Source organism: Melanotaenia boesemani, chromosome 20 (assembly GCF_017639745.1).
Source record: "Melanotaenia boesemani isolate fMelBoe1 chromosome 20, fMelBoe1.pri, whole genome shotgun sequence".
Lineage (NCBI taxonomy): Eukaryota > Metazoa > Chordata > Actinopteri > Atheriniformes > Melanotaeniidae > Melanotaenia > Melanotaenia boesemani.
In genome coordinates this window covers 20,274,711-20,290,014 of record NC_055701.1, presented here as the reverse complement: position 1 = coordinate 20,290,014, position 15,304 = coordinate 20,274,711, and the positions used below count along the sequence as shown (strand labels likewise).

The 15,304-nt window shown below is 38.4% G+C and overlaps 1 protein-coding gene across 5 annotated transcripts in view; it reads right to left on the bottom strand.

Moving 5' to 3' along the window:
- Positions 1 to 14,960, bottom strand: part of plekhh1 (pleckstrin homology domain containing, family H (with MyTH4 domain) member 1) — a 35,440-nt gene extending 20,480 nt beyond the window's left edge. For 3 of the 5 annotated variants that reach the window (XR_006008648.1, XM_041971570.1, XM_041971574.1), the window contains exons 1-3: positions 14,756 to 14,960; positions 10,985 to 11,162; positions 385 to 447 (exon numbers count right to left, since the gene is read on the bottom strand). Coding sequence is in view for 4 of the 5 variants with exons in the window: in XM_041971570.1 (XP_041827504.1) it covers positions 385 to 447; positions 10,985 to 11,128 (207 nt within the window). In the remaining variant the exon portion in view is untranslated. Of the gene's footprint in view, positions 1 to 384; positions 448 to 10,984; positions 11,163 to 12,773; positions 13,068 to 14,068; positions 14,473 to 14,755 lie in introns of those variants that run through there. The other 2 variants (XM_041971571.1, XM_041971573.1) reach the window with 2 other exon arrangements.
- Positions 14,961 to 15,304: the final 344 nt, after the last annotated feature.

Here is a 15,304-nt window from a genome sequence, read left to right as displayed (position 1 = left end):
AAAGCTTTCTAAGCCCTTAGGTATTTTGTGTTTTTAAAGAAAGGGCACCATTAAATTACCACCTACAGAAAACACCTGGAACAGCCAGTAATGACAGCAAATTGGGGATTAAACCTGACAGCAAGAGAGACAGAGTGTGTGTGATATGTATGAGGCTTCTAATCCTCAAACTGCCATTGCTTTTGTTAAGTCTGCTTTTGATTTTATAGATCCCACATGCAGGATGTCTGTACAAACCACTCTGCTGAAAATTCATCTTAACATTAGACGCTTTCTGTTTCTCTTCTGAAGAAATTTTACTAATGTTTTGCAGAACTTGTGAGTGACGTGAATGAATGCAATGCTACTACCACTATCTGTGTTATCTGTGAAAAATCTCTGTACCTGTTTCTCAGCATTCTCAGCCCTCTGGTCAGCCTCCACTACCCTCTGCTCCAGCTCTTGCATCTGGAAACGATACAACAAATGTAAATCAGTTGTTTTTAAATATAAATGTGAATTATTAAATGAAACAATACAAAGACTTCTTACTGAGTGGTAAAACTCAGCTTATTGCATGATCATCATGACCTCTAGGAACACAGCACAGTCGACAGAGATGAGATCAGAATTACACTAAAAGCCCTTGTCTGTGAAACTCTGACCTTGTTTCTTATTTGCAAAGAAAAACTGATACAAAGTGAACACATGCTCAGTTCAAGGAATGTTTTCTTTGTTTCCGTTTTAATAAAATATCGATTTGCAAACTGTTGCATTTAAGCTTTAGATTTAAGCTTCATTCAGATTCAAGTGTGCAAAAACCATAATGACGTCATGTAAAATAACTAAATTAAACAAAAATATTAAAAGAAAGCAACAGTCTAGATGAGTCCAAAAATACAGTGCCGATTTCATGCATAGATTCATGAGAAAAGAAATGCTTTTTAACCTGGATTTAAAAGTGTTTACATTAAAATTTAATCTCCACTTCTCTGAAAATATTATAGATGTATTCTGCGCTTAAACTGCTTTGAAATTTGTAAACGATCAGAAGGGTTTTAAAATCTATTCTGTGACTGACTGGAAGCCAGTGTAAAGATTTTATAACTTAACTTAAACTCAAACTTTATTTATAAAGCCCTTTTCATACCAAAGGCAATACAAAGTGCTTTACAAGATAAAAAACTTATGTGATGTGTTCAGATCTCTTAGTCCTGGGTTAAACTCTAGCAGTAGCGTTCTGGATGAGCTACACAATTCTCTTTTTAAGAAGTCCTGTTAAAAGACCATTACAGTAATCCAGCCTACTGGAGATGAAGCTATGGATTCCCCTGGTCTTTCTGGGAGATAAGACTTGTAATGGACCAACACCAAATAAACTTTCTGACAGTTTGCTCACCAAGATTAAATCCTGTTTCAGCCCATTTACTTTCAATATCTTTGCTATATTTCAAATGCATTTTGCTTTAAGATTTCTGTCCTGATGTTGTGTTTTTTTACGTTTTTCTATGTCTACCTGTATGTTTTCCTGTTACAGCTTTCCCATTTTGTTTGTAGTTGCTCCAAATTTTAGATTCACTGGACAAGGAAAGATTTTTTGCCACACTGTACTTTATTATTTTCTTGAAGGAGCTTCAAAATCCTTTGAGTTGTTTCAAATGACATCTTGTTGAGGTTGTGTTTCCTGTTGATCAGTTTATAAAGGTCTGTCCTGGAGCTCACTGTTTACTTCAGACTAAATTACATATATTTGTGAACGTATTTGTTTTAGATATATAAAATAGCAAAGAGATTCCAGATTTCTCTTTCATCGCCGCTACGTTTTTCAATAGATTTTCCCCCTACTTGGTCTTTAAAAAATGTCTATTAATTATCACAATTACTACATTCTTTTTTATTATTTTTGTATTTAAATCCTGTAGCCTGCTATGATCAGCAGAGTTACATAGACCACCAAGCCACATCTCTGTCTGGCTTGACACAAACTTACAGATACACACGGAGATACACAATATTAACTGTTTTAAGAGAACTTTTCTGAGGAAGAGAATCTTTGTGAATAAGTCCTTAAAGGAACCCAAAAAATTAGTCATTAAAAAACCACCCATTAATTAAACCCACAAGAAGTAACCATCTGGGGGGAAAAAAAATAATAAAAAAAACCAACTGATAACTGACTGGTGAGGGAGTTGCACTTGAAGCAGAAGGACATACACACACTGAAGAAATGTCAGAGAGGCCCTCAGAGGAGGCTCAACATCTTTCACACTGCTACTGCTGCTTAAAAGGCAGAGTGGTAGAAGAATGCTGGAGTGTGTGTGCACAAGCTTGCGTCATCTTTTGTGCATGCATACACACTCACTCTTTCAAAGGCAAATACTGTCCATCATGCAAGTATGCACACATCTGCAAGTACCCTCACAGCCAGGGGCTTGCTCTCACATACACACACATGCAGGGGAGTATGCACAAAACACCCCTAAATGCTTCCACACGCACAAATTCAACACAGGATGGCCTTTCTTGTGAATTCAGTGACCCAGTTGAAAGGAGAACAAACATACTAATGGATTCACCCTGTTTAAGAGATGCATGTGAATTCCTCTCGTAACTTTGGTTCCCTTTGCCTTTGTCTCTTTCTGTCTTCTGTCCTTCTCATCACCTCCACAAAGGCCCCCTGATTCTCAGAATTCACAAAACTCACAATATTTGAATGCTTCCCTGCAGTCAGATTAACACTCACTAAAGCCAGAGTGGATCTGCAGGAGGAGGCGTGGGTGGAGATGGTTGGCGGTCGGATGACTCCTCACACCGAGGTCAAAAGCCCTCATCATGAGTCAAAGGCTTCAGAAAGCTCCAGCCAGAAAAGGGTAAATAGTATACATCCTCCATTTGTTAAATAAAAACAGAAGAAGCAAACACTTGAGGTGAATTTAAAAGTACCCCTGAGGTCATATGTGAGCCGTTTAGATAAGAAGAGATCATTATGGGAGTCTGAACAGCTGCCACGTCCTGTTTAGAAGTCAGACGGTAGTGACTGGATAAGAGATCAAAGTGTGATCTAGCCCACTGGGTTAGTCTGTACCAGATGAGTTAGTCTTTGCAGGGACGATGCACACACTGTGCAGATTTATGACTTAAAGCATGAATTCATTTTACTAAAGCGGATTAAAATAGCCATGTGAACATCAGAGCAGAGGTACTTCAAGTCTTAAATCCACACTGGGTTTTAAAAGATAAACTAAAGAGATAACAGGTTTGTTCTAAATTTGAATAAAAATAAACTGGTCAATTTTTTTGAAAGGAAAATAATAATAATAATAAACTTATTTAACTTTTATAATATCAAAATGTCAAATATTTCATACTGTTGCAATGATAAGAAATAAGTGGTAAATTAATCAAACGGCTGAGCTGGGGTAACAATCTGCATTATAAGTCAGAAATGGATAATATAAGCTAGTGATAGCTTTCAATTTAAATGTATTTCTATTAAAGTTCAACTGTGAGAGCCAGAGTTGCTGAGCTGGCATGAGACAAATATGTCAGCTATCCAGCATCTGTTTGGTCCACAGAGCAACACACTGGCCTCTGCTGCTAAGAATGCTCAAAGTAGTTTAAAAAGGGGTCATGTTTCGTAGCTGCATGTAAGAAGTTTGAGTTCTTACCATAAAAGATAAATCTGCTGGTACATGTTTTTTTTTTTTTTAACAAAACCAGATATTCTGATATTTTCTGATATTTGTTTTTACTTTTCAGTAAAACACTGTTAAGTGGGCTCAAGTGAAGGCAACTATGGTTTCAATAACTACGGTACTGCTGAAACCAAAATATGCAGCTGTCTTAAGTCCATTTTTAACTTTTTTTTTTTTTAATAAATAGGTAGCCGAGAGTCAAAGACATTTTGATTAACTTATAAAGTAGTTATGAAACTGACTAAAACTTTATAAAGGATTTGGCTGACAATATTATCAAACTAATCAAACTATATGGGCCCAGTAGTTGAAAATATTTGGCTTAAAAAAGACAGATCAACACCAAATCTTAACAAATGGCATTTTAATTTAGCATTTCCAAGATATTCTGTAAGAGGGCTGTTCCTCTCTGCTTCAGTGTGAATTTCTGGGAAACTGATAGAATCTTCTTTGTTTTTTTTTTCCCTAAACAACTAACAGATCTACACATCCAATTGTTAAGCATGGGTTTGGGATCTGAGTTCATGCAGCAGCTTGTAAATCTAAATCATCTAGATTTTTTTTTTTACTTTGAGCCATTTATACATTCTGACAGACTGAATGATTTTCTGTACACATGCGAAACTCTGGACAGAAGGACTTACAAAAACAGTAGAGAATTATTGTCATTTACAATTAGTTACAGTGAAATATGTTTTTACAACATCTCAACTTTAATCATTAACCTTCCTACACAGCTGATGTAAAGGCTCCAGTTTAATCAGTAAACTTCTTTTTCAAAAAAGGGAGATAACCAGATGAGAAGAACTAAAATACGGGAAAAGTTAAAGCATGTTTGCATGGAATAAAATCAGCATTTTCTACTTCCAAATCTACTTTAAATAATCCACAGTGCTCTTAAGGCTGAGGCCCTGTGATTATCCATGAAATCCATGATTTAAAATTCATGGATAAGGAAAAAAGGGGACCATATCTTAATCACATATGCAACTGATACAACCTTACAAGAGACTAACTCGCATCTATCCCAGAGACAGTTAAACACTTGTGAAGAAACGCAGACTTTTGCAACTGCAATAGTAAAAAGAAGCTCAGCCAAGCACGTCTCTCATGTTTACAGACACCACTGTGACTTTCTCTGTTTTCCCCACTGAGTGATACCAGAAGTGTAACTCAAATAGCAGTTTTACACTCCTCCAGCCACATGAGACTTATGGTAGAGATTTATCTCATTTGTGCAGAATTCAATTAGCCAAGTAATCAAAGGACCTTGAAGTAGGAATACCACCCAATTTAGAAATTCCTCTGCAAGAGGAATTCCTGTTAGGGTATTCTGGTGTCAGTCTTTTTTTTTCCCCTGTAAGTGTTCTAGTTGTCACAGTCATTTTGTAGTCTCTGTAACAACTTAATCATTCAATCTGTGTCCACATAAAGGATTTTCTTTCTCTTTTTTTTCTTTATAATTGTGCCACTTAAAACAAAAATAACTGCTGAAGAACGCAGTGTTGCAGCATTTTATCAAATACTGCTGTATCTCAATTAACAGGTAGAAAAGGCCACATTTAGAGGCTTGAAGGGTTGGAGGATGATGCAACATTTATTAGGAAGAGGGCTGGACTCGTGTTTTGAACCACAATAGTGTTTGCAAAGAAGTTTACTTAAAAATATAAATCCTGTTTAATTGCACAAATTACTTTTTAATCCCTTTTTAAAAGGAGAAGTTTAAATTCTGAAATGCTAACTGAAGCCCATTACAGATTTTCCCAGTAAACACTAAAACGCTCTTAAATGTAGTTTTGGTCCTTGTTACGTTTCTCATGAGGCAAACAGAGCATCACCATCTCTCCTCCTCTCATCTCTCTGACTCACAGTCAGCCGCTGGAGATAAATGCCATGTCAAAGGCAAACACATCAACTTTTTTTTTTCTTCATGTTTTTCCATACCAAAGTGAGTCAATGCGTAAAACACTCCTAACTTGGCAAGAGAGGAGATGAAGAGCATGAAGCAGTCTTTCCGAACAGCAATAACATGACGGCATGGTAGTCACTCAGCACTCCCCCCACCCTCAGAAAAAAAGAAACACTCAGCTAAACGGGCCTCCACTTAAACAGCGCTCTGTGTTTGTGTTTGAGTGCAGCACATGCATCAGTGTTTATAACACAAGGAGGAAAAGAAAAAGTGAAAGATTAATTAGTCTTCCAACGTGTTGTTGGTAGCGGAGCCAAAAACAACATTTGACAATAAATCTACATGTTTTTGGAAGAGTGGGAAAGAGAAAGAGAGAAATTAGCCCACTTTCAATCCATTTTCATGGCTGAAATGAACATTTACAAAGCAAAAAGTTAACAAAAGCATACAGATTATGTTTGCATACATAGGGTGGCACTTTGTAACTTGTTGTACCAAAAAAAAGATAGGGTCAGCAGCTATAACAAGCATCAGCAAGATGTCAAGTCACCTCATCTTTACAACTGGTGGTGCAAATGTAAAAGAGAGAAACAGAACTGTCAGCAGTCATCAGGGCAACTGAATTAAAGAAAAAAAAAGACAGTTAATTTGTTGAGGTTTGTTTAGATTTGGCTTAGCAAGCATGTAAAACTTCTCCCTCATCCTGATAACTAGACTAAAATACCAATTCGTTGCAAGCCTAATACTCCCTAAGCCTCAAACAGACCTTTTGAAATTGATGTACACAGTAGTTTCAGACTGTATAAGATGTTACTGTGTAGCATGAGAAGTCAAAGAAACAAATTAACCTACTTATAAACAAAAGCATGGAAGCCATTTTTCCCAACATGATGACAAGTAGCAAGCTGTAGAAAGATGGTGTGAGTCCGATTTATTTTTATTTGCTGGACAATAATGGAAATCTATACTTCAAAGGAAGACGCATATAAAGGACACCGCACTGTGTTACGTTAACTATGACAAGCTTATTGGTTATCAAATTTAGAAAAATTTCCATCTTTCCTTTAGTGGACACTATCTTTGTGCTGTCTGCTGTGTGAGAGGAAAAGCTGCGTCTTCGAATGACGAAACATTTAGCAAAGTCTTTTCATGGCTGAGGGACAGGTTTGACTAGTGTACCAAACACCAGAAAATTAAACTATATCTGACTAAATTTGGCTGTTGAGTATCAGGATCCAAGAACATCTTAATTAAGATTCACTTCATTAATAACTTGTTATCCCTTTCTAAATGTCGGTGTGTGCTTGTTGGATCACACAGAGAAACTGGAAGCCTTACAGGACTTGACATAGGACACAGAGGGGAGTTGTCCTGCTCTCATCAGCGACAGGGTCGTGTTTGGACTGTAAACATCCTGCCAACTGACTGAATGAACCACTCTACTGCTCTGGAATTGCAGTATAGTATACAGTACAATGTTAGGGTCTAAGAAAAAATACTAAATCTAGTGAGAAAGGATTTCTAATAGTAAACCCACATTTTCCTCTAATCCAAACGCTTCAAGTCTTTTCTTTAAAACTCTTAAGAATAGGATTGGATCCTGATGACAGCTCATTACTTTCTAAAGCGTCTGGTAGTCAGTCTGGTAGCTTTACACCAGCCACAATTTTACAAGCATTTGGCAGCCAGCTGATGGTTATTTCCCCCACTTGAGGGAATGCAGCACATGGGATGAGTATTCTCTTTTCCTGAAACTACAGCTAACTTCTGATGACACACAATGAGTGGATCAAGTGTTTACTACAACAAGCCAGGCAATTTCATCAGTCTCTACTCACGCAACTAAACAGTCATCCACATCTGTATTTCAGACTGATCCATGTGCTCTAATTGCTTCCTTGTGCAAACTGTATAACGTTTAAAAACATGATCAAATCACAGAAAGAGAAAATTATGAAGTGCTGTGACCTGCACAGTGTTTGGTCAGAACATCTGACAGCATGTCATATTTTGCAGATGACATGTTTAAATCTAATTTCCAAATATCAGCTATTTTTCAAACAGGCATGTAACTAGACCATGCCACATCGATGCTATAATAAATCACAAGTTCAAACATGGGGCATAAGATGTAGCTTAACATGAACAAAACAAAGTTTTGTTCAAAATTTATTTCTGATCATTTCATCAACCTCAGTCTTGTTGAAAATGGGTGAACTTTGTGATCAAACAATCTTTAATTTGCTTATGGGCAAAGTTATTGATATAGCTGGTGTCGATTTGTGAAACAATAATGGTCTTTCTATTCATGCAATGATCAATTAAAGCTTTTACACTCATCTAGGATGGTTTCTGCTGGGTGGGAGGTGGCAGAGGAGGAGATGGAAACATTTATTTGCAGACAGGTTCTTCTGATCACATATAAGTTCTGCAAATGGCAACATACCCAGGTGAATGACGCTGCTGAGGGTGTCTTTCTGTTTTTCATTGTCCAGGAGTACTGTTATTATTTCATTTTCTGCATGGTCTTGTTTCCATTTATCAACAACTTCTCAGTTTATTATATGAAACCATGAAATCCAGTTTATTTACTTTTGAGCAGCTAAGGATATTTTGTTGGTAAATGTCTGCCACAAATTCGAAGAAACACAAATAAAATATTTCTCTCCAATCCTGCACAATGCTGGAGAACGAGCTAGGGCTTGACAATGGAATTACTTCAAAATCATAGTGCAACTAAATTTACACCTTAGTAATGAGCATGAGTTATTTTTAGTGAATACATCCATAGAGCCAGCGGTGAATTCCTCGCCACACTTATGTTCAACTAGCTGGTGGTAATGCACCTCTAACCTGTTTGCTAACTGCCAAGAAAACCCAAAATACAAAGACCTGCCATCGGACTGAGAAGCAGAAACCTAGAAAGAATGAGCATTACCAAAGACAGCTATGAAAGTAGGCGTGAGACTGAAATGTTTGAATTGGAGCTGCAGAGTAGAACTGCAATATCTTTGAGTATTGTGATAACAATTTTAGTCGTAATACATAAATTACTATTTAATGTTAAAATGATTTTACGTGTTTTGCGCCAGTTTTATTGTGTGCTGTGTTTTATATGTGTTGACTGCTCTAGCATGCCTTATTAAGCAGGTCTCTCTTGAAAAAGAGAGGAACTCAAGGGACTAAATAAAAGTTAAATAAATTTATAAACACAATTTAATGCTAAGTTGAGATATATTAACATGGACTACATTCAATTTCTACACCTGTGCATGCTAGTTCCCTGCAGAATATGCAGAAAAGCAGTATTTCTAGTAAGCAGAATACAGCCAATGTTAATAGTCATGCGTTTGTCTGATTTAATATTAAAAATGACCTTGAGATAATGTTTTTGTTATAGTGACAATTCGGAAAGATGAGATCTGGGTCAGCAAATAACAGCTGCATTTTATAAGTTTTATATAGAGAGCCAAACCCTTTGTTTTATAGAGTATTATTTACACACATGGATAAGAGGTATCACGCCATTTGACACAATTTAAAGGACAGACTGTGAGAACAGCTCCGACAAAAGGTATCATATCTTCCACAGTTTCGTCAAAGTACAAATAGTCTTGGGAGAGAAGAACACAAAAAGTACAGACTCAAGGACAGCGCACAAATAAATCACATATTTTCATCATTTATCTTTGTGAAAATGATATTACACATGCTAATATTGCAGTAATGATTTGTTTATATATTGTGCAGTTGTGGTTGAAATAAATTATCAACATCTAGTTTGAATGATGCAGCTAGATTGCGCATATGCCAATCTCCCCTCAAGCTACTTTTACAAGAGCACTGAAGCCCTGAAATATTAAAAGGTATTGTAGGGGGACCACAGGTGTAAACTGAAATGTTTGCAATATTTATGGCTGACTTCTTGTGGACATTAGATTACATCAGAACACAGTCCGCTGTCCCTTTAATACAGCTTATAAAAAAGAAAAAAAAAAAAGAAAACCATCAGCTTAATATCTGCAAAGACCTGACTTTTGAGTTTTGTGTGAAATTGTTTAGGTGGCATTTAGAGCCACGACATGTAAATCTGAAACAGCGGGAGGTTCCAGCGTGGTTTGGCATTAATATGAACACTATGTTCAGAAGGATGCGTTAATTTGGAATGAGGGTGCTGTGACTGGGGCAACAAAAATGGACACAGTAACCATTTTCTTTAAAAAAAAAAAAAAGTCTAACAACCATAACATCTTAAAAAGAGGCTCTGGCACTAAGAAAAAGCTTTACAAACAAAGTTTGCTAGCAGATTTTGCTTTTAATCCAAAGAAAGAAAACCTATAGACAGCTTGAAGCTTATTCTCTGTTCCACGGTGTGGGTGTTTTAATCAGCTTGTTTTAGCAAGTGCATGTGCATTTAAAAAGAAACAGTTTAAACATATTCATTTTTGTATAAAAATTGTCATTTTTATGCGAGGAGTTTTCTTACACTTTAAGAAAAGTCCATAAAAATAGGACCAAATGTCCTGAAAAATTCCCAGTAAGACAGTAGTTCACTTTTTATTTATTCTTTTTTTTTTTTTTTTTTTTTTTTGTGCATTGCATCTTAGGAAGAAAAACTCTTCTCAAAACTAAACATATCTGCAGTTCTGTGTTCTGGAGTTATTTTTCTACTCTCAAAGTCCAATGTTAAACATCTGCGTAACTTTTGTATCCTACACTTTTCTCCAGATTTAAAGATTCACAATTACCAACTGTGCAAAAACCGCAAAGACTCATTTGAAATCCATTTTCAGTAGGAATTTCACCTTTTGTGATTGTTACCTCTAAATGTGAGTTATGTGCGTTACTGTCTGTGTTAAAGACAGTGTAGTTGGGATGTTATGTTTTGTTTTAATGTTAAAGTTGACACCATGAGAGTATTGGACAGTACAGGGAAAGACACCCACCAACATCAATGGCTCTAAACTATGTGTTTCTCTGGGAGTACAAGTGATGCTAATATGAACGTAGATAATTTTAATTCAATTACTTGTTACCAGTTGGAGCAAATCATTCATTTTGGTTAATCCATTTTCTGTTTTGGTCAGTGAAGTGTCATTCTGTGAATGTAAGAGCATTTAGTGTGAAAATAAAGAATGTTTTGTTTTAGGATTAACAGTGTTCATACAGTTAACTGCAACATGTCCTGGTAATATTCTGCCAGGAAATTATCTGTGTTTCTACAGACATTTTTCTTCCATTATGTCCTGCATCCTTTGCTTTCTATGGAGTTTATCCAGCTTAGAGAGAACATCTCCAGCAGAGAATCTCCGGTTCCAGCCAAATTGTCAGAATAATCCTCTCCAATATTCATGCTTTATTAAACACTATCTCAGAACATCTATTTGCTTTTCTGTCTCACCTTCTCTGCCAGCAGTTCTCGGATTTTTCCCGCCTGCAGCCGGAATCTCAGCAGCTGCATTTCAAGAGCGATGCAGCGTTTCTGCCAGTCCACACTGGCCGCTCCTACAGCTCCTGCTCCGCTGCTCTCCAACACGTCAGCCATGGTGAGGTTTCAGGCCTCTGCTTTCCAGACTGGACTAAAAGAAAAAAAAAAAAAGCAATAAACTTTTAATGTCTCTGTGATTTCACTGTTCTGCTTAAAAACCCATTATATTAACCTGCAAAGACCAGATTGGCATTTCTTTAAGAATTCCAGCTTCTGTTTTCATTTAAGTGATTCAAAAGCTAACATCCTAGTCTATACTGACCACATTTCCCATGATTCACTTAGGAAACATGAAGCAAAGATTATTGATGAAGAGGACTTGATCTTAATGAAAGCTTCTCTCGCTTTCTGAATTGCGTCTTCACACGTTGGGGACACAGAAACTTATCAGCCTGAATCCTCCTTTTCTTTTCATCCACCGACTCTCCACATGCCCACACACACAGAACAAAACCTCAGCAGGGACACTTTGTCAGTGGGGGAGCAGATTCATGTATGCTGGCTCCCAGGCCTTCCAGCCACAAAGCAGGTCAACTCTGCTTTTTAGCCCAATTACCTACTAACCCAATCCCCTGCTCTCTGCCCCCTCCCCACCCACAACTCCCTGACCATGCAATCCTTCTTAATTACAAGGAAGGAGCGAAATGGGATCCTGCATGGCACAATAGTGTCTTTCTGCATGACAGTCCCATCACAGCTAGAGAGGGGGGCCATCGGATTGCCTCTACAGAGAAAGGAGGAAAGAATGTGTGACAATGAATGGGCCGAGCACTGAATGTGGGAAACTGGGGCAGTGTAGTTATTTTTACCTAAGGTGGATTCAAAAGTGACAGATTTCTCTGCCAAGATACAGATTCATAAAAAGGTGAAAATCCCTACAGTGGGAACTTTTAGCAAGAACAGTAGTGATGATATTGAGTTATCAAAATGAAAGCAAAATTAATTTCTGGGACTTTAGAAGGGCTTACTTTGCAGAGAGAATCAAAGTGCAATGACACTGTGTCAGCAGAACAGCCGCCGTTCAAAGTCCAGCAACTATAAGTGCACCGTGGCTCTCCCTACAATTAGCATGCTCATAAATACAGGGCTAGCAAACAAATTACAGAATTCATGCTGCAGAGGTTTCACCAGGCAACCGCCAGACTGGACAGCCAAGGCCTGACTACAATCATCTTTCCTCTCTGGGGCAAACTCAGGGGTAGAAGTGTGATAGGTCAGCCTGAATAAGTCAGGGTCACACGGGACAGAAGAGGCCAAGCCTTCCTCCCGGAACTAAAACAGATGGATGTCAACAAGCCATTTGCTAGTTAAACACTCTTAGCACTGCCATGATAATTCTCCCTGAAGCAATTCCTTTAGCACTCCCTGCTTGTTGGACACAGGGAGGTTTTTATAGTTTGTGCCAAACTGAGGCAGGAAGCCAGTTGAATGATCACAAAGTATAAAGCTGTAAGGCAACAATGTGCCCAAGTTTTCGGATGCTTCTTATTCCTCTCTGCTCCATCAGAGCAGGTAAGGATAAACTCAGCTTCACAAAACAAGTTTCAGGAATGAGCTGAAGTCACTTACAAACATTTAGATTTGATAAATACAATTCTCTTCCTCCGTATCTCTATTAAGGTGTAACAGGAAGCTTTCAAATATCTGCACTGTAGATTTGTGTTTGTTAAAATCTGGGCCACCAGGAGTGAAAATATGTCACCTGGAATTGTGATGTTTTCCTGGATTTCATGCAGATGTGACAGCCTCAGGAGTTTCTCTTCTTCCAACATATTGCAAAAGCTTGTACACAGCCACAGCCAGAGCAAACACTGGGAAAAAATATGGATGGAAACGCCACCGCAATGATCCCAGCAGGATGGTTTTCTACAGCTGCTGACGAGTGATTTCCACCAACTACTGACAGTTATACTGTATTATTCCTGAAAGTGAGGGAGATCTGATATCCAGGAGAGAGCCTAAAAGCTATCACAGATTGTAGTAAAACAGTTTGGATGGGACAGTGTGTGATGTTTCTCTCGCTTTGGGACTAAACTCTTTGCTTATTCCTCACACAGAAAGAAGGACTGAGGGTGTGAGCACATGTGCAAGTCTCAAGTCAGTCCTTCTGTTGACTGGAAACTCCTTAATCACCACATATTCAAAGACACACTCCACAGTGGTAACTCTTCAGTGCTCGCTCACCAGAGCGCAGACAGACAAAGATGGAGATACGGAGAAATGGATTGGAAACAGACACACAGAAACACATGCACTAGCACACACACATCGACACATTGCTGAGCATGCAGCTGTGGTGATGTAAGTGATTAGGAGGTTCAATGATATCATCCCCACCAGACAATTTAAATCCCCACTGTTGTTGTCTCTGCTGAGGTCCAACTTGGCCTCCCTATGTTTTGGAAAGTGAAAAAAGAGAGCACAAGAGCGTGTGTGTAAATCTGGGTCAGTCGCTGCAGATCCGTGTCAGCGTGGCAGATCTCTGTGTGTACTTTAGGTGACACAGACAAATGATCCAAGAGAAGCAGGAGTCAAGTATGGGTGTGTTAAATATTGCCTTATCTCCCCCTCTGCGTGGTTACATTTGTTTGACAAAGAGGTACCTCTGTCTACTCCCATCCGGTCAAGTACGCCTCGCACTTTTAAATCAGTGGCATTTTACAGCTGCAGCTCAGACATCTACAAAATAAAGTGTGCATATTTTCAGTGTAGCTTCACATTTTCTAACCTCTGACCCTATCTGTGAAAAATGAAGGTTTAAGTCAGAAGGTGAAAAAGGACAATCTTATAAAACCTTAGAAATACAGAAAGTTTACCTGGATTTTTGTTGTCTTGCAATAACAGACACATTATAGTCACACGTTTAAAACACTGTAAAGCCCAAGCTCTCAGCTTGCTTCTCTAACATTTACTTTATCTGTCTTCCCTCCTTCCCACTCCTCCTGCAGCACCTTTCCCACCCTCCCTCTTTTCCACTGCATCCTCTCCTCTTCTAACCTTTGCCAGGCAAGGAAACCTGCAGTTCTCCTCTTGGGCAGGTTAATGACAGGCCTCAACAAACTGACCACTCTCATTATCAGTCTCAGGCTTAAACACAGGCCCCGACATTCCTCTGCACTGAGGTGTAAACATCTACCTCCGCAACTCTCCTATCCTCTAACACACTTTCAAGTCTTGACTTTCCAGTAGCACTTCAGGGCATGAAGAGCGTCCCAATAAGATAGATATGTAGGCTACTGTCCATAGACAAAATGTTTTTAATTCCCTTACTTATGTGTAAACTGTCATAAATTATCCCCATGCACCAAAAAGATTTTTTTAAAGGGGGAAATTTTGCAAACTTTTCTTTTTGCTTCACACGCTGGCTTTGACTGTTTTAAGAACAACTCCAAGGACACACAAAAAAGGCAACAAGTAACAGGTGTGCGCAAAGCAACCTTAAATCATGGGCCAGAAAAAAAAAAAAAAAAAATTAAAAAAACAAACAAAAAAAACAAACAAACAAAAAAAAAAAACAAGCGGACATCTCTCAAGACGCGCCGGCGTTTTTCGTCTTTCAACTGCCTCCAGAAACGTAAAATGCGTCCTTCTGCACGTCCGTTACAATAAATGACTGGACACAGTACAACACAGACTCCGTAGCTTTTCTCTAGCCTATAACAGAACCTTCCTCAGCGGATTTACCTTGTGACTTTGTTGTCTATCCCCCTCTCTGTCGGGGTTTCTCCGCTCACGGACACCTTCCCCGGTAATTTGTCGCAGTTCGGCTCATAACTTCTCCTTCACTGCGTCATTTTTTTCGCTCCCTCATTCATTTCTCCGCAGTGTTTTCACGCGTCGTGCTGGTCAGTCCCGCTGGCTGCCCCTTCGCTTTCTTTGGAACCTTCAGTGAAACTCACTCACAGCTCCATTCAACAGACTCATCCCATTTTCCTTTAAAGGGCCGAACGCGGGATCAAATTTCTTCAGGAGTCAGGCCTCTCTTGTGCACTGGCGCTGCTCAGGATATTGCATTAAGGGAGCCTTAGGCTTTCCCTTAAGGATCTAAACACAGTCCAGTTAAACTGAGTTGAATAGTTGATTTTTATACTTCTCTTTTGAGAGATAATTAAATCCTTTTCAGGTATGCAGGAAAAGAAAATGCCAGAGGATAAGCTGTGCCATCTAAGAAATTTTATTGTTTCATGTCCTTATGCCTAGCTTTATATTAGTCATGCATGTCTCAGATTTAAA